The sequence below is a fragment of the Takifugu rubripes genome, chromosome 7, assembly GCF_901000725.2.
Source record: "Takifugu rubripes chromosome 7, fTakRub1.2, whole genome shotgun sequence".
NCBI classification, from domain to species: Eukaryota; Metazoa; Chordata; class Actinopteri; order Tetraodontiformes; family Tetraodontidae; genus Takifugu; species Takifugu rubripes.
Genome location: NC_042291.1, coordinates 16,780,784 through 16,798,527, shown reverse-complemented (window position 1 = coordinate 16,798,527; position 17,744 = coordinate 16,780,784). Strand labels below are relative to the sequence as shown.

At 48.6% G+C, this 17,744-nt stretch overlaps 2 protein-coding genes across 8 annotated transcripts in view; both read right to left on the bottom strand.

Moving 5' to 3' along the window:
* Positions 1–12: 12 nt before the first annotated feature.
* On the bottom strand, positions 13–2,942 carry cd79a (CD79a molecule, immunoglobulin-associated alpha). The gene is made up of 5 exons (XM_003976885.3): positions 2,789–2,942; positions 1,481–1,804; positions 814–929; positions 633–695; positions 13–541 (listed from the first exon to the last, which is right to left on the bottom strand). Exons 1-5 carry the CDS (start codon positions 2,826–2,828, stop codon positions 419–421), a joined length of 666 nt encoding a protein of 221 aa, XP_003976934.2. The 5' UTR covers positions 2,829–2,942; the 3' UTR covers positions 13–418.
* A 159-nt stretch (positions 2,943–3,101) lies between these two features.
* arhgef1 (Rho guanine nucleotide exchange factor (GEF) 1) overlaps positions 3,102–17,744 on the bottom strand; it is a 27,637-nt gene continuing 12,994 nt past the window's right edge. For 3 of the 7 annotated variants that reach the window (XM_029839318.1, XM_029839317.1, XM_029839319.1), the window contains exons 4-32: positions 16,742–16,840; positions 15,945–15,987; positions 15,733–15,838; positions 15,267–15,407; positions 14,136–14,165; positions 13,688–13,799; positions 13,375–13,450; positions 12,499–12,528; positions 11,930–12,127; positions 11,581–11,722; positions 10,534–10,545; positions 9,804–9,965; positions 9,106–9,296; positions 8,869–9,015; positions 8,600–8,682; positions 8,365–8,490; positions 8,168–8,282; positions 7,811–7,911; positions 7,663–7,737; positions 7,511–7,586; positions 7,069–7,236; positions 6,902–6,989; positions 6,697–6,804; positions 6,553–6,608; positions 6,309–6,452; positions 6,100–6,225; positions 5,768–5,949; positions 5,433–5,534; positions 3,102–4,887 (exon numbers count right to left, since the gene is read on the bottom strand). In XM_029839318.1, the coding sequence (XP_029695178.1) occupies positions 5,463–5,534; positions 5,768–5,949; positions 6,100–6,225; positions 6,309–6,452; positions 6,553–6,608; positions 6,697–6,804; positions 6,902–6,989; positions 7,069–7,236; positions 7,511–7,586; positions 7,663–7,737; positions 7,811–7,911; positions 8,168–8,282; positions 8,365–8,490; positions 8,600–8,682; positions 8,869–9,015; positions 9,106–9,296; positions 9,804–9,965; positions 10,534–10,545; positions 11,581–11,722; positions 11,930–12,127; positions 12,499–12,528; positions 13,375–13,450; positions 13,688–13,799; positions 14,136–14,165; positions 15,267–15,407; positions 15,733–15,838; positions 15,945–15,987; positions 16,742–16,840 (3,009 nt within the window). In that variant the 3' untranslated portion in view covers positions 3,102–4,887; positions 5,433–5,462. The remainder of the gene's footprint in view (positions 4,888–5,432; positions 5,535–5,767; positions 5,950–6,099; positions 6,226–6,308; positions 6,453–6,552; positions 6,609–6,696; positions 6,805–6,901; positions 6,990–7,068; positions 7,237–7,510; positions 7,587–7,662; positions 7,738–7,810; positions 7,912–8,167; positions 8,283–8,364; positions 8,491–8,599; positions 8,683–8,868; positions 9,016–9,105; positions 9,297–9,803; positions 9,966–10,533; positions 10,546–11,580; positions 11,723–11,929; positions 12,128–12,498; positions 12,529–13,374; positions 13,451–13,687; positions 13,800–14,135; positions 14,166–15,266; positions 15,408–15,732; positions 15,839–15,944; positions 15,988–16,741; positions 16,841–17,744) is intronic. The other 4 variants (XM_029839320.1, XM_029839321.1, XM_029839322.1 and 1 more) reach the window with 4 other exon arrangements.

Below are 17,744 nucleotides of genomic sequence, written 5' to 3'. Positions count from 1 at the left end.
CGGAATCTGAGATATTTTAGGAACAACTTTATTAGTTGACATGACCAGTAAAAAGGAAGTGGAATGTTATAATCGCGTCCAATTACATTGATTTACGATAGGTATTTGACGTATTCTGCTCTCTTTACATCAGGCCTGAGAAAATGCCGTTGAACTTGGGTGTAAAGCGATTGTTGGAACTTAAAGGGAGGGATCCCGAGCGCGCGTCTACAGACACGCACGCGCATTCTTGTATGTCTTGGTACTTCTGTCTTTTCACTGACATAATCATTAGTCATCTCTCTACCTCAACCCTTACCAACCCAATTCTGTCCTTAAAATTAAAACCGTGTCTGAATCCTCAAACAGGCCTTTGGAGTTGTGAGTACCATACATACCATAACACACACACACACGCACACACACACACGCATTTTCCTCAGGGTTTCTCAAGATGAAACTCCTCCTCATCTGAAGCGTTGCACACGTCCTGGTATGGGCCGTGGTCATGGGAACGTTCGATCTGATCATACTTTGGACAACACTCATCCAGATTCAGCCCCTGGTGTGTGTGAGATATGAAAAATACATTGAGAATCATAACAGAGGTGCAAGATATTCATGGATGTTGTATAGAAGCTCATTTATGTAACCTGATAAATGTTTTCCGATTCTCTGGTCACTTTCTTCTTCTCCAGTTCATATTGTCTCTTGTTCTGACGGAGAGAAACACAGACGTTGCTTAACGTTGCAGCCAAATTACAGTCAATTGAGAAATGTTAGAGAAAGCTATGACATCATGTGTGAATAATGAGGAGTGTTTGGCAGATTGACCTTGAACAGAATGGTGGTCGCAGGCAGAAGCACGAACAGCAGGAGTAAGATTCCCTCAGCTGTCAAGATGTTGTTTTTGGTCCTCTCAGAAATGGTCAGCATCTTGTGTATTGGTACTAAACATAAAAAGATTGGTGATGATGATGTAATTGTGCTTTTTAAATAGGCCTACAAGTACTTATAGTTTAACCCATGTGTAACTCTAAGTAGCGGCCCACCGGATCCCTCAATAATTAGCCTCTGAACAGCTCGAGATTCATTCTAAGATTACCATTTCATAAGTTTATTTAGCTTAAGAACACACGCTAACTTAGCAAAATACCTGAATAAACAATTCATAGTATAATTAGCATAGGGAACGGTGGGACTGTAAACTGAATCAGGCTATTGTACACATAATCCCCACAGTTTATGATGCACAGAGGACAAAAGCCTCCACACATTCATTCACTTGAGACTTGATTTAATCTTGCTCGCTATTTATGAACCAAGATAAATTCAGCTGAAACATGCAAAAATGCTGCAACACTCAGCTGCTGGGAAGACTGAGCTCACTGGGATTTATGGCTTATAAGGTGTTAGCAGTGCTTAGCGCTAAGGTGTCTCCATCTCTCCCAGTTGCACACACTGTGGCGAACCCAGGCGGGCCAGTATGAGGAACACTTACTGTAGACGTGCAGGTAGGTGCCGTAGGAGAGTTGCTCGGTGTTGCTGTTGTTCAGCAAACACTGATACAGACCAGCATCACTCAGCTCAACTGACTTCAGCACCAACATGCTACACTTGGTTGTACCCATGTTTTTTGATCCCTTAGTCACATGGTCTGAAGGATTCAGAAATTTGTTGCCCCTGGTTCCATTTCTTCGAACCCAGGTTGCCGTCAGTGGTTCCGCAGAGGTGTAGCAGCACTCCACTTCAGCTACACCATGGAGTCGCACCCTCAGATACGGCTTATCCGCCTCCAACGTCACCTCCTCCTGAGCCACAACCACTACACAGGAAAACACACTGTTACAAGCATTTACATTTGCTACTTATGGGCAGATAAGTTAACAAAAGTATGATAACATGAAGTGGAGATGTGGATCACTGAAGCAGCTAAAAACAGCTGAAACCAGAAGTACACACACTGCTGCTCACCTGCCGTCACAACCTGCACGCTAAAGGCAGTGGAAGCCCATTCTGCCCCAAATGTCCTGGCTGATGCCTTGAGAGGTTCCTTCACTACTTTCACGTAACGTTATTCATCAATGGGACAGACCCCCCCCGTCAACGCCGTGTGCTCAGGCTTGCAAGATTCCCCCTTTTTCAAGCAGTTCAAATGTAATCTCATTAAATTTGCACGTGTTCTAAGCTTAATTTGGCTTTTTTCTGTTGCTTTTGGAGCACTGACCTTTCCCCCACCACCAGCACCGGCCTGGGTTCACAGATAATGACGCTCTCAGCACCTTCAGCCAGCATCTGCCAGGACTTCTGCTTTTGAGCCGCTGTTGACGTGCACATTCATCTCTGGGACACAGAAGCCTCACTACAGCTGGACATTCCCAGTGTCCTCTAAGAGTTCTTTCAACACATGAACACGGGACCCGCGGGCGTCTGGACGGTGTGATCACAGCCGAACCCGACTTGGAGGTCTTGGTGTATCTAGCTGACATCAGACTTCGCCCACGATGACACACGAGGAAGCCATTTTTGTGAGCATCTTAAATTTCAGTCGTGCATACGATGAACTCAAATGTTGTCAGCTATTGCATCATCATATATAACCTTCTTACTCCGGCAAAGTTACGGTTTATTCAGCGAGGCGCCGCCACATACATGCATTCTATAGAGCGTATGGAAAAACCTATATTCCCTTTTTCTCTTTCTTATTAGAGCCGTTGTGGCCCTCATCACAACACACGGATCACAACACACAGCACGTGTAAAGGTAGAGAATGATTAGAGGTTTGAACCCGCGTCTGATCCAACTCACCAGCCAACGAGCAGAAGAAAACATTGGTCAGTGTCCACATGCTGTCTGCTCACAACCCTTCTTTATAGGACGCAGGATGTCACTGTTGGGTGTCAGTGCACCGCTAGCAACTCTTGTTTTCCCCAGACAGGATTCATACATCACTGACTTCGGATGGTCCCTCATTTGCATGAGACACCATCTGCCACGAGACGACACTGCAGCCTTCTCTCGACAAGGTGTGAGATTAGCCGACGCTGTTGCCTAACGCAGGTTAGCTGAAGGTTACGCACAACACATGAAATCCCTCATAACTTCAAGACAAAAACAAGACTTTATTTCCCCAATTTATTAAAAATAAAAAACGTACCACAGAAGTTCCTGAAGTATACATCTGTAAAGAGCCTCTTATACAATCAAAATCCAAAGCTAAATACACCTTATAGTTCTTGTATGCTTGTCATTTAAAGCTTGATCAACTGGCAGAAGCTTGTGAGGCGACAGCTGGAGTCTTGTTGCTGTGGTGGAATCGTGGTCTCAGAGCCACAGTTCCCCATTAAACACCACAGTTCTGACCTAAGAGCACTTCAGAAAGGAAAGGATGAAGGAGTTCCCAGAGTCCTCCTCCATCCCACATCAAAAAGTAGCTAAAATACACGTGGTGAAACTGCCAGATAAAAAGGTGGTGGTGCTGTAACAAGAGTTTCACCAATAAGCTCGATACAAACACAGGTGATGTTTATTTATAGATTCTTACACGTTTCCTCCTACAGTGACAGCGTATATAGCTTTGATCGTGAAGACGAGGGGGGGGGGTGGCAGCTGAACAACGGAACCATCATATACAGAACGTCATTGTCAGGATTTCTTGGTTTCGTGACATCATGAGAATCCACAGGAAAGACCTGCAACCATCAGCAATGTCTCCTGAGCTCTGATGTTGTGGAGATGGACACCAGAACACGTGTTCTGCTCTGGAATGACGCAGGTTGAATGAGGATGACAAGGTGCTTGGTTCCATCTTTGGTCCCGTGTGCACGGCCACAGTCACGCATGACACGTGACAACCGTGGTCAGATCTGCTGTGATACACTGATACACTGCTGTCTGGGTGAAGGTACATCAGGAATGTGTGTGTGTGTGTGTGTGTGTGTGTGTGTGTGTGTGTGTGCGTGCGTGTGTGTGTGCATGATCTCGTGAGTTCAAATGGCCCTGCATCCTCCAGCCCCCCCCACACCACTCGGTCACCTTTCTCGCTCACACGTCTGTTTCTGGGTGTTTTACTGTGTTGTAACAGCTTCAGCCATGTGAAGCAACTCAGAACATAGAGGAATAAATAAAAGAGTCTCCATTTTAAACAGCATTATTGCCTATAGTGCCACTATATATAAATGTTTCTACGTGATCTAATAACAGTAAGAACCAGCAAGCACATCCATTATTAAAAAGGGTGTAACACACATACACACACGTTGCTGCATGCATTTCTTTATCCTGAGGGCTGCCGACACAAAGACCAACGTTGAAAAACAACACTGAATAAACAGGCGTTGCAAAAACAGTGAGATCAGGAAAAAAGTGCATCTCCGTGGTACTTTGGTATGGACAGGAAGTGACACTATAGCGCTTATCTCAGCAGTAGTTTCTAATACATGTCAATGCTACATTAGCCACTCAAATGATCCAGCTGAGTTGAACTATCTTTTCAAGCAAATACAGGATATCTGGTTTGTTCAGCTGCTACTGGAAATGCTGTAAATCACTTCCTGCTGTGCACGTCTCTGGTGTGTGTATGTGTGTTACAGCAGATCACAATCAGTACATGTTTGATAGGGAGCATCTCTCTCACAGCAAAAATCCTATTTCATGTTTTTGGGAAAGTTTGAACAAAAATCACAACTGTTTCTTTCTGCCCCCCCCCCCCCCCCCCCCACCCCCCCTTGCATAGCTGTTTACCGAGCACCCATGCAGAACGTCACACGCACACGCCTCGTCTCCCGTCGTCCGTCAGTGCACGACTGCACTGCTCCTTCAAAGGTCGCCGCAGTCTTTGCATGAGGGTTTGCGGAGTTTCCAGGAAGGCTTCTGAAAGCAACTGTTGAAAACCAGCACCAGAATATCTACAGGGGATGAAGGAGAGCAGCAGAGTGGCAGCAGAATCAGGCACAAATGATGGGGAGGTGCTCCTCCAGCAGGGGGCGCTGCTGCCATGACAACAGATCTGTGTTGCTCACTTTAGCTTCCAACCACAGGATTCTAGATTTCCATAGACTAACGTAGTGAGAGAGACCTCCGTGTCTGCACGTTCATGTGTGGCACAGCCAAATTAGTGCACGTTAATTTTGTGGAATTAGAAGCTTAATTATCAACATTCATTATCTCATCTTACGAATGATTAATAGATCCATGGCTTCAGCTTCCATCACGATAGGACATTGACCATGTCAGGAGGAGCAAAGAGGAAGAGAGTGAATCAGCCTGTAGCTTGCATTTGTTTCATCTAGTTAGATTAATTCTCATAAAGGTCTCTGTTTTGCAATATTTTGTATTCAAATGTAATTTAATCTGGTCTAAAGTTTTCTGCTCTAGTGTTCCTGGTTCCCGTCGTGCTTTGGGATGTACGGTGTGCTGGTATTGTGTGTTGGTATTGTGTGTATGTTCTCACCATGTGACCAGCAGGGGGCGTACAGGTGTGTTACTGAAAGTTCCTCTCCAGGGAGAACTTGGACAGGGCCTCCTGCAGTTTGTGGTGTTCCTCTTCTACAGTCTGAAACACACACACACACACACACACACACACACACACACACACACACACACACACACACACACTTTGAGAATAGTCTTATTTCACAAGGCAATTTTCAGACTAGCGATAAGAGCAGCGATTAAATGTTTTTTTCTCCCTTTGTGCCATTTGGCCACCACGGTTGCTTCAGTCATCTCCACTGAACTCCTGATGGCGGCCCAGAGGTCCTCTTGTCTCCCCCCTCTGCTCACCTGTAGTCTCTTCACTTGTTCCTGCAGACTCTGGAGCTTCCTGTACACCTTCTCCAGCTTCTCCTGAGACAACACCAAGGGTGCGCTGATGCTCCTCTCCTCCTCCTGTTTAGCCTCCACATCTTTGTCACCAGAATGATCAGTTTCCTTCTCTCCTCCCCTGAAGGCAGTCGGCTCTTCTTCTGCAGAAGAAAACGTTTTATTAACAGTAGGAGTTCAATGAGCTGCACCTTGTTTGGAACGCTCCCGTTCAGATTTGAGAAATTGGCAGTTGTAACCCCCTTCTTCTCAATCACGCATGCACACAGACACCCACAAGCTCACAAGCTCACCGGTCCACGCGGAGGGATCCACTTCTTGACTCGTACTCTCGGATTGGTCCTCTCCATTTTCCTCATCAAGCTGGGAGTCGTCTGACAGACTGATGCTGCCGACCAGCAGCCTCTTCAGTGACATGACTAGCAGGGAGAGAGAATGGGAAGTTTCATTAAAAGGCCAATCAAAAAGGCAGAAAGACAGTTCTATAGAAAACACGAGGCACCTTCGTCCAAAGCGATGTTGGCCACCATCTCCTGGTGGCTGTTGGAGTGTCCGATCAGGTCAAAGCCTTTGTCTGACAGGAAATCAATCAGCCTGTGCCGGAGCTCTGAAGACTTGTCATCCGTTAAACTGTCCTTATCTCGATCTGTAACCACACACCAGGCATTAGTCCGGCCCGACGCTGAGGTTCGAGGAAAGGACAACAGATTTTAGGAAGTCTGCACATCAGGAAGCTGCATTCTCACCAATGTTGCCTTTCAAAATGCCGCCGTTCTCAGTGGGACTTGAAGGAACGATAATCCTGGAGGGAAGATGAGCAGAAAGGAGGGGTGTGGAAACAGGGCGGAACACACACACGCACACACACACACACACACACACACACGTACGTGGAAGGACTGATGGGAGCTCCTCCACCTCCAGGAGGCAGTGTCAGCTTCATGGGTGATCCACTTTTCTTCAGGTCATCCACTGCTGATTTGATCACGTCAGTCCAGCTATAAACATGCACACACACGTCACACACACACACGTCACATGTGAGCCTTCCTACAGCTTCCTGTCCCGCTCAGCACATTCCGCCCCGACACCTACATTTTCCTCTCTCCAACAGACTGAGCCACCAGCTCGTAGATCTGAGCGCCGCTGTCCCAGGTGAAGATCACGTAGAAGGCCTTTCGATCTGCCGGGAGCAGGAGGAAAGAAGAAAACAGCGATCATCAAGACACCGCCCTGGCGAGGGAAGCAACCAGCTGTCTCACCTGTAGCCACCTCACGCAGGAAGACCGAGTCCAGCTTGATGATGGGGCTCAGCATCTGCTTGCCCTCCTGCACGGCGATGGTGCTCTTGCTCTGGCACTTCAGCACCATTTTGTCATCCTGCTTCTGCAGAAGCACCAGCAAGTCTCCGAGTAAAACACACTGGACCTCTGAGACGGAATGAACGCAGAGTTAAAACCGTCATTGGATCAACTGGACCTTAACAAGATCGTCCTATTCTGTCTATTGTAAAAACACAACCGATTGTAAACTCACGACTTTTAGAACAGCTCCAATAAAGAAGACTTAAAGCAGAATGAAGGTATCTCTAAAGACATCTGCATATTTGTGTCCTGCCTGTTTATACTGTCAAATCAGAACCATCCATCAAACATTGGACTGAGCTTCGTCTATGTGGGTCATTCAGATATTTGGACTACGCACCGATTGCCTTCTCCTTGGTCACTCTCCAGGTCACCGGACCTTCATAAAGCATCTTCTTCTGCGTCAGGTCAACGTTCTACAATTCAGAGAAAAAGTTCAGTTTCAGGCAGCGTGAAGAATCTGGAACGCAGAACTCCTGGTAGCAGCCCGACCTTGTATTCAGTGTAAAGGTCGTTACTGGGCTTCAGTCCCGATGTATCCAGTTTGCGCTGGTATTCCTTCAGAGTCTGAAGACAGATGGAGGCCACAGTGGTCAGACACCGTGCACACCCGTCAGGGTTGTGACGCTTGGGCTCTTACCAACAGGTTCTCCATCACTTTGACCTCTTCGTTGACATGGTTGAGGATCTTCCTGCAGCATTCTGCACTCTGCTGGATTCTGTCCTTCTCCACCGGGTCCTCTGTGGAACAAGACCGTAGCAGATTTAAAATCCTAATAATGGATCGGCCTTTACAGCCGAGACCAAACAAAACCGGAAATCCTCGCACTCGTGTCCGCTTGTGTCATAGTTCCTCCTGGGGGAGCGACTCAATCAAGCTGATGTCATACAAGTCATTACACATAACGAGACTCATCAGACCTGCAACTATTTTCTTCGTAGTTACAGAAAACAAAGACCTTCACTTCTAAATACCAATTTTTGCAGGTTTCCACACCTGTGTTTTTGGCGATATTCTCCAGCAGCAGCGGGTATTTGGTCAGCCTCTGCATCTCTGTGGGGATGATGTCTTTGAGCTGCAGCCTGCGGCACTGCGGCCTGCTCTCCGCCTCCTGGAGCAACACACAGCAACAGTTGAGCCTTCACTGTCCTGCTCGCCCCGTTTTCACTTCAGTCTGCAGGTCTTTATGGTACCAGTATGAAGGAGTTGAAGCGGGGCTCTTTTTTCTGCCTGTTTTTAATCTGGTCCAAAGCCCACGACTGGTGACTGCAGAACCTGGCGGTCAGCTTCTGGAACCACTCGCCCTCTGTGCCCCCGAACTTGAACACATATCCACAGTTGTCATTCAGCAGGACGTTTGCAGCAGGACTGATTTACTGCCGCCTCCGTTAAAGCTGTGAGGGGAAACGGCTGCAGAACCAGACTCACTCTGCTCAGCAGCGTCGTGCTGATGAATTTGACAATGAAGTTGTCTTCCAGGCGCAATTTCTTCAGGTTTTCGTAAAAGTTATCTGAATTCACAAACAGGACAAATTTACCTCAGCGAGGCAGAGAAGCTTCGGGGACACTGTGTCTGTACTCACACACACACGCGCACACACACACACACACGTGCACACCCAAAACCGCCCGTAAATGCAACACAACATGGCTGAACCAGCCGCTGAAGTTAAAGTGATTCTACCCCCGACACTGACAGTGCATTTCAATGATCTCGTCCAGGCTGGGGAAGATGGTGGACAGCTCGATGGTGGTCAGGAGCTCTTCTCTCTCCAGAGGCTTGGAGAAGATCCCCTGGAGGACACTCAGCATGCGCACGTGAGCGTGCTCGGTGGCGAACAGCTCTGGGAGGGGACAAAGAACAGGACTGGCTTTAAAGCACAGCTCTCAGCGCCGCCGTCTAACGGCGTGCTGGGCCAAAGCGTCTTCCGTACCATTGATGACTTCCTGCCTCTTTCTCTCCTTCTTGCTGAGACTAGTCAGGGCTTCAGGGCAGGCCAGATCTCTCCAGTTGGGAGGGTCCTGCTCAAACTCCAGGAAGCGTGGCTCCATCTCCTCCAGCTGTGGAGACGGACTGGTCGGGGAATGACTCGGGCCTTCGGGATCTAAAACTGGCCCCTCGAAACTGGAGAGTTTACGAAGGGAGAGAATCTTTCAGACTGGTTCTATCTGACAAAATGAATTCAATTCAAATGAGACACTTGATGTTTTCGGTAATTCTGAAGAAAGGTGCGGTCGTATTGAATTCCAGGATACTAGCAGCAACCCCCCCAAACTAACCGCTCCTAACGAAATGGCAACAAATGATTGTTAATGTTCACTTACCAAAGAACTGAATGTCAATCCTTTTATTAAAAAAGGAGACTGACAATTACTGTTACAAAAAATCCAAGAAAAAAGGAATAAGTGACTATTTAATGAAGCTGATGAGGTAAGTGTGTCCACAGGAGACACAGCAGCGATGCTTTGACCGATAACTTAAAGATCACTGCCAGCATTTATGGACAGTTACTTCCTCTAAATTTACGATAGCTAAATAATTCTATATTCTATTTTAACCGCCGACATTAGACAGCCGGTCCCTGCTGTGCAGCTGTCAGAGAGGCATCACAAGTGGGTTTATCCATCTTACGGATGGAGGAGCTGGGGGTGAAACAGGGCAGGTGTTGATGTTGGAGCCGGGGGCTGGAGGTCCACGTCACTACGGGAGCGCGACTGTTTGGCCCTGGAAGAGCCATGGCGGCGAGACGAGTGCCGGTCCACACGGGCACTCTCACTACGTGTCACTTTCCTACTGCAGGGAGGGAAGGTGGGAATCAGGGTGAGAGACACGAAAGGATGGAACGGGCATAAGAGGAGGGAAAGAAGTGAGTAAAACATAGATAAGAAAGAACATGATGAGTGTTGAGTAAGAAAGGGAGAGGATAAAGAGCAGCATCCAGGAAATGAGTTTTAAAAAGATAAAGAAAATTAACAGGGAGTCTCACATATGCATGAGCAATTCCATGCATACAGTAGGTGACAACCAAATACACACGCCTTTCCTAGTGGTTACTGAACCATGCATGGCATCTACATTATGAACCATGAGTTTTATGCAACTTTAAAATCATTTTTGACAACAAATTGACTGAACGTGCATTCACATCCACGGACAACAAGCCAACAGAATTCAACAGTCAAGGGAAATCCTTCACAAGCAAATACAGGATACTTAGCCATGACGTGGGTACGTGTCAGTGTTCTGTCTGCATGCGTGGCTGAAAGGGTGTGTGTGTGTGTGTGTGTGGGTGGGTGTGTGTTGAATGAATGGTATGAGGCCTGAAGCAAGTCCATGACTCAGTCAAGGCGCTGCCACCCACCTTGTCTTCCGTCTGCAAAAACACGGGACACCACAATGTTAACATGTCCGCCTACGTTCCGACTGCTCTAAGCCAAAGTAACAACCATAAAGTGTTAATCCAAACCCCGACATGACAGACCAAACAGGTTTGACCACTGCTTAAGCATGCCAAATATGATGCCAAAGCCTCTGGCACAACAAGGTGCTGCACGCTGTCGAGACAAGCAGGACACAATGAGCCCAAATGGTCATGACACACACAGAAGCACACACAACGAGCAACAAAAACTGCTGTGGACGGCATGAAACACCAGCACAAAAGCGTTGGGCTACTCAGTTTTGGCTAGTTTTTCTCGACCACTAGATCCCGTTCGGGGGTCGCGGGGAGGGTCCTCAGCCCAGTCCCCTACAGGCTGAGCTACTAACGACCCGTGAGGTCGTTCATCTCATTTTCTGTATTTTTTCCAAACCTCAGACAACACGGGCCCAGTTCTACGTTAACCAAAACTTGTGAATCTTTAAATAGCCGTCAAATGGAACTCTCTAACAGCCTAAGATAGTCTAGAGGAATGTAAAAAAACGTGTCTGAAAGTGTGCAACAGCGCCCATTTGCAACAACTCGTGTCTCTGAATACAATAACTCTAGTGTCCCTAGATTAAATAAGTGTAACTGTAGTGCACAACAGGACACATGTGACGAAACACAAATAGGAAGAGAAGAAGACAGGTGGACAGCACATGAATGGGGAAAAGAGGACAGGTAGAAGGAGAGGGGAGGCAGAGTCCTCGCTGGGGCAGGACGGCTGCGTTTGCCTGCTGAGGGCTGTCGGACAACCGCAGCCTCGGTTAGATAGCGAGCAACAGGCAGCACGACAAAAGCTTGCACACAGCAGGGACGGACTGCCGGGGAGTTTTACCACGCTCCCTTAGCTGGGCGAGTTCACACACTTTCCTGACTCTTTTCCTAACGATCTTGAAAGTGAACGACTCTCACACAGCGGAGCCCAACGACGTCTTTAGAAATGTTCCCGTCAATCTAAGCGGGCCTCTTGAGCCTCTTTCTCACCTGTCCCGCTCCAGATTCTCCTCTGTGGGTGTATTGCTGGGGGAAACGGGCTCCCCAATGGTCAGCCCTGCCCCGAGACCAACGGGGGACACGTCCCCCCCATCTGACACGCTCGGAGGCTCCAAGCGGTTGGTTGGGAGGCCTAAAAGAGATGGTTTCAGGAAATATGGTAAATAATAAAACATATCAAACATCAGGACGGAGAGACCCCATAAAGACAAAAACACGTCATGCTGAGGACACAAATGTGATAAAAACTCCAGTAATAACAAAAACCGCCCCAAAAATGCAGCATCTTTATGCGTATTGTGAGGACAACATTAAAACCCGGAGCGATGACGAAGCTCACCATCAGGGTGTGCAGCCTCTGGGCTGGTGGGGGCACCGACGGTACTGGCCGAGCCCTCGCCGACCTCCAGCACCGGCAGCGAGGCGGGAGCGGCGCTACCAGCGGACTTCCTTGGGACGGAAGAGGCGGCAGGTTCACTCAGGGAGCTTCTGCCCGGGGCTGGACCCTTCCGATCCACGTTGGCTTTTTCTTTGTCAGCTGAATCAGGGGTCAGAAGATGTACGGAGACTGAACGGCCGACACAGAAGGTGCAGAAAGAAAAACACAAGCTCAAAAAGCCAGTGACAAAAGAGAGAGTGGGACTGTGGGAGAGGGACAGGATGAGTAGGAACGCTGGGGAGCTCTGCAGAGAGAGGAGGGTTAGTTGGGTGTAGCACTACACCGACTACCGCGCACGTTCTGGCGCTTCGTTTCATTTCATTGCCTAGTTCTCAAACCACACTGGAGGAAAGAAAAATCAACCAACAAATAGTTTGATTTGGGACATGCAGACATGCTTTTGGGGTGATTAGTAGGAATGTGACCAGCCTACAGATACAAGAAGGGTGAGGTGGGAACTGAATCACTACCTTCAGCCTCCGATTTGGGTTTGACCTCAGCTGCAACAGGAGAGAAGGGCAGGACAATGTTCTCATGTCACAGACAGGCAACTTTCTCTTGGTAAAAATGCACGTGTGTCTTTCTAACGTAAGCAAAACAAATCAGGATTTCATGTTGCATTCAGAAACTTCAGGGCCCGTATACACCACTCCTAAGCCTGAGCCTAGTTCGCTCCAGGTGTCATTCCAGATTCCTTGAGTGGGAAGCTTTTTCTTAGACGTTTACCTTGTTAAGATTAAAGTTATTGACAAAGCAGGGAGGAAGCGTCCCAGCTAATCCAATAAACTCCACGATATCGCGCTGCACTGCAGCTTTTCGCACTCATCGCACTGATTTCCTGGTTAAAAGGCTCCCGAGGTTCCCACTCCGGCTTTCTCCTTCCTTTTTCCCTCCATTTTGATGTTTTTTGGTCATTCTGCTAAAGTGTTTTTCACAAGTTGCCCAGCAGGTTTTTAGCTGCGTCCACCGTTAACGTCACAGATTACCAACTAAACCTACCATCTGAAGTGTGAAGCAACTCTGATCTGATGCAGGAGGAACGTTTTGAAGCCGTGTAACATTCTAATTCTGCAGAGTTTCATCATCATGACATGAAATTCTTTGACTGAAGACCCATTTTAATAGTCTAAGGTCTATAAATGGGTCATTTCTCTGTCCTTTCATGGCCATTCGCAGCTTCTCCAAGACGGCGCCAGCGCGAGCATCAGGACCCGTCTAAAGCTAGAATTCCTTCTCGTGACTTTCAGGCTAAGATTGGAGCTCTGAGAATCTCTGAATACGGGCCCAGGGGTTTTTAGCAGATAGAATGGAAATCCAGATAAAAATAGACATTAACGGGGACCTACTGCTGCCTGCTATCCAGCTGGGGATGCCTGGAAACACTCCTCTGGGCTTGGCTTTGCTTGATTCTTCTTTCTTGTTCTGAAAAGTCCAAGCGAGCAGCCGGTAAGAACAACGTTAGCAAAACGCTCCAAGACGTGAGTGTTTGGAGCGAGATTAAACTTTTCATCATCCAAACAAACTGAAAGCAAATTTTGTTGAACATATTGCATTTATAATGCGCTTCATTATATTTTATGCTTTAGTTTAAGCTCAACTGTAGAAATACTGTGGCCAAGCAGAAATGGAAGGCATCTTCTCCTGAAGCACCTGTCGTACCTTCACCAGTTGTCTCCTGAAGAAACCCCCTCTGGACTTCTTACTGTCGACTGCCCTGGTCTTTACCCCCAGATGCTTCATGTAGAAGGCCACAGCTGAGAAGATGGACTGGCTACAAGAGAAGTTAACATCTTCAGAAGGAAAGGAGAAGCTCCAGAAGCAAGAGAGAAACCAAAGAAATGGAGAAGCTAAGGCAGAAACGGGGAAGGAAGAGCAAATTTCTCAGATCACAGTTTTGCACGAGATAAAAAAAATATAATATATATAAGGAAGCACGACAGGACATTCCTGCGCTTTAACGTGTAAAACGTGGGAACAAGAGTGGACAATCTTCAGTAGATGAAAATAGAGATTTTAAAAAAGCCAAAGCATTTAAAAGCATGTCGAAGGACGCTCAGCTGCATCTGCATGAGAACACACATGAAGACACGGCTGGAAGAACACTCACCATTTTTCCTCATCCGAGACGATTGTGGGTCTGAAAAAGAGGAGACAAGTGTCCTTACGAGGAGACGAGCAAGATCCCTCCCCGGCAGCATCGGCTAACTTACGTCTTCTGTTTAAGTAGCATTTTTAGCTTCTCTGGTTCTACTGATATTCAAATATGTTACGACTGGTTGCTGATCCCTGTGATATCGGGCTCACAGCAGAGGCGATGGAACATCGGAAGATTGGGGGGGGGGGGGGGGGGGGGTTAGGGTTTGGGTTTGGGTTTGGGTTTGGGTTAGGGTTAGGGTTAGGGTTTGGGTTTGGGTTTGGGTTTGGGTTTGGGTTAGGGTTAGGGTTTGGGGTTTGGGGTTTGGGTTTGGGTTTGGTTAAAAACCAAAAGGGTCATTGAAAGCTAAAGTTCTCCACACTATTTAGAAGTCAACGTTGAAAACAAGCAGAGGTTTATCTGGGCTGCTCTGCTCGGCGGTGAATGTCCAAAAATGCTCCTGCAAAGCAGAAACGTCTATTTAAACGTGTTCGGTCTGATGCAACCGGCAGGCGAGACTTTAGGAACCGAGCTCTGGTGTTCCTGGCAGACACAAGAGTGGGAGAAGTTCCTCTGGGGCTTCCCTCAACAAACAATCAGTGCTTCAGCCTCAACGTCCTCCTTAGCCTGACCAATAATGGGAGAGCTCGGTCCCGCTGTCCTGGGGGGTGGAGGGGAGCGCTCGTGCCCCTTCTGTGGGGGCAGATAAGCCCAAACCTCCGAGTGCTGCTCTGCTCCCTTCTGTTATGATGAAGACTCCATGAAGAACACGTCTCTCGGACCAACTCATCTCTGGATGAGGAGAACGCCGAGGATAGCCACGGGGTCAAGAACAGATGAGCCTCTGATTCCTTTCTTTAACAATGTCCAGGACAGAAACTACGGGGACATCAGGCACTCGTGCACAGACTCGCTGCCTCTTTACACAAGTCGCCCAGTGGAGCTCGCAGCACCCATCACCGTGGGGAGTGAGCAGCTCAGGATTAAAGCAGCAACTTTCTCCTCACTGGCCACACATTCATCACTACCACATATCAGCTATGGGCCTCTCTAACAAACCCAAATGATTCGGTTCCGAGAAACAGTGGAAGACAGAAGACTGACTGTGTCTCAGACATCTTGTCCAGCAGGTTCTCAGCCACAGACTTCTCCTTCATCTCCATTGGGACGCGGTCAGTGGGATAGTGGTTCTCCACGTCGACGAGCTCAGCCTCGTTGGGGGTCATTCCCATCATCCTCTTCTGCCTGCGCACCACAAAGCAGCCAGACTTTTGTGAGCCGAGCGTTAAAAACTATCACGGATGCACAAATGTTGTGCATGAAATGAACACAACACCTCTGACTTCTGTCTGATGTTTAAACATACGGTCATGCAAAACCTGGCCTGACTCTTCAGATCAGGTGACTTACAAGAGATAACGCATCTACATAAGCAGAAGGAATTACTGGAGAAAATTCAATAAGAGCAATTAAATGACAGACTCCAGGGAAGTCCCACTCCAAACACCTCTCCTATATTTTTGATAAAGATTTCTGTCAAAATTCAACGTTCCGAATGAAGCGTTCTCACCGGAAATCCTCCAGCTGTTTGGCCACCTCTACAGTCTGCAAGGCCTGAACCTCCTCAGCGTAGCGCCGCTGCGTCTCATCAGAGAGCTGATCGGGGCGGGTTCGGTCTGGTGAGGGGCGCCAAGAGAGGACGAGCATACACAAGGTTTGCTCAGCTCATCAAATCAACTGTGTTGGCACTTTGCATAAATACATGACATAAAAGTATCTTACCCAGTTCATAGGTGACGGAAGACGGTGCCGTAACTCTGAGAACCTGTTATGAGGAGCAGATGGGTCACATGAGTAATCTCTCTAATGTCGCTAACTTCCATTAGTTAATTCCTTTAGGGATTTAAAGATGCGCAGTGGCGAGACTTGGCCACAAGGGGTCAGTACAGCATTACAAACAACAATATGAGAAGTCCCAGGGGGGCGGGGGGGGGGTGCAGCCCAAAAGATGAGCAGTGAAATAACCACATTAAAAAATGGGGGGAGGAGGATCCCCCCTGCAGCACGTTCCCAGGGTCCAGACAGGAAGCAGCGGTCAAACGGAAAGACAGAAAGACAAAGCAGTGAAGGAATTCTGTGGAGGAAATACAGCAGAGGACAGGTACGCAGAGGACAGGTACGCAGAGGACAGGTATGCAGAGGACAGGTATGCAGAGGACAGGTACGCAGAGGACAGGTGTGCAGAGGACAGGCGTGCAGAGGACAGGCGTGCAGAGGACAGGCGTGCAGAGGACAGGTACGCAGAGGACAGGTACGCAGAGGACAGGCGTGCAGAGGACAGGCGTGCAGAGGACAGGCGTGCAGAGGACAGGCGTGCAGAGGACAGGTACGCAGAGGACAGGCGTGCAGAGGACAGGCGTGCAGAGGACAGGCGTGCAGAGGACAGGTGTGCAGAGGACAGGTGTGCAGAGGACAGGCGTGCAGAGGACAGGCGTGCAGAGGACAGGCGTGCAGAGGACAGGCACGCAGAGGACAGGCACGCAGAGGACAGGGGACTAGAAATGTGCCGAGCTACTTACTGCTCCCTTGTCCAGGAAAGTGTTGCAGAACTCCACAAAATGCTTCTTGGTCTCTTTGGGATTGAGATTCCTGAACAGGTCAGCGTGGAGGTAACACAGCTGGAAAGAGACAGACGATCAGGACACAGACGTCCAGAGGATCAGGACACAGACGTCCAGACGATCAGGACACAGACGTCCAGACGATCAGGACACAGACGTCCAGAGGGTCAGGACACAGACGTCCAGACGATCAGGACACAGACGTCCAGAGGGTCAGGACACAGACGTCCAGAGGGTCAGGACACAGATGTCCAGAGGGTCAGGACACAGACGTCCAGACGGTCAGGACACAGACGTCCAGACGATCAGGACACAGACGTCCAGAGGGTCAGGACACAGACGTCCAGACGATCAGGACACAGACGTCCAGAGGGTCAGGACACAGATGTCCAGAGGATCAGGACACAGACGTCCAGAGGGTCAGGACACAGACGTCCAGACGATCAGGACACAGACGTCCAGAGGGTCAGGACACAGACGTCCAGAGGATCAGGACACAGACGTCCAGACGATCAGGACACAGACGTCCAGAGGGTCAGGACACAGACGTCCAGAGGATCAGGACACAGACGTCCAGAGGATCAGGACACAGACGTCCAGACGATCAGGACACAGACGTCCCACAACAGGAAATGCAACATCTGCACCATCACACGAGTCACGTTGTGATCTGGGTTCTAAAGGAGACACTAAAGAACCGCTGGGACAGTCGGTAAAATCCCAGATGAGGTTGAAGCAAAAGTCGCTGGAGGTGCCCCACAGGTGTAGCTACAGGTGTAGCTACAGGTGCCCCACAGGTGTAGCTACAGGTGTAGCTACAGGTGCCCCACAGGTGTAGCTACAGGTGTATCCACAGGTGTAGCTACAGGTGTATCCACAGGTGCCCCACAGGTGTAGCTACAGGTGCCCCACAGGTGTAGCTACAGGTGTATCCACAGGTGTATCCACAGGTGTAGCTACA

Excerpts from the sequence above, each read along its gene's own strand:
- cd79a (XM_003976885.3), bottom strand. The coding sequence starts at position 2,828 with ATGTGGACACTGACCAATGTTTTCTTCTGCTCGTTGGCTG. Across the intron at positions 930-1,480 it reads CACCTACCTGCACGTCTACA|TACCAATACACAAGATGCTG; the intron begins GTAAGTGTTCCT and ends TTTTATGTTTAG. Across the intron at positions 542-632 it reads AATCGGAAAACATTTATCAG|GGGCTGAATCTGGATGAGTG; the intron begins GTTACATAAATG and ends CACACACACCAG.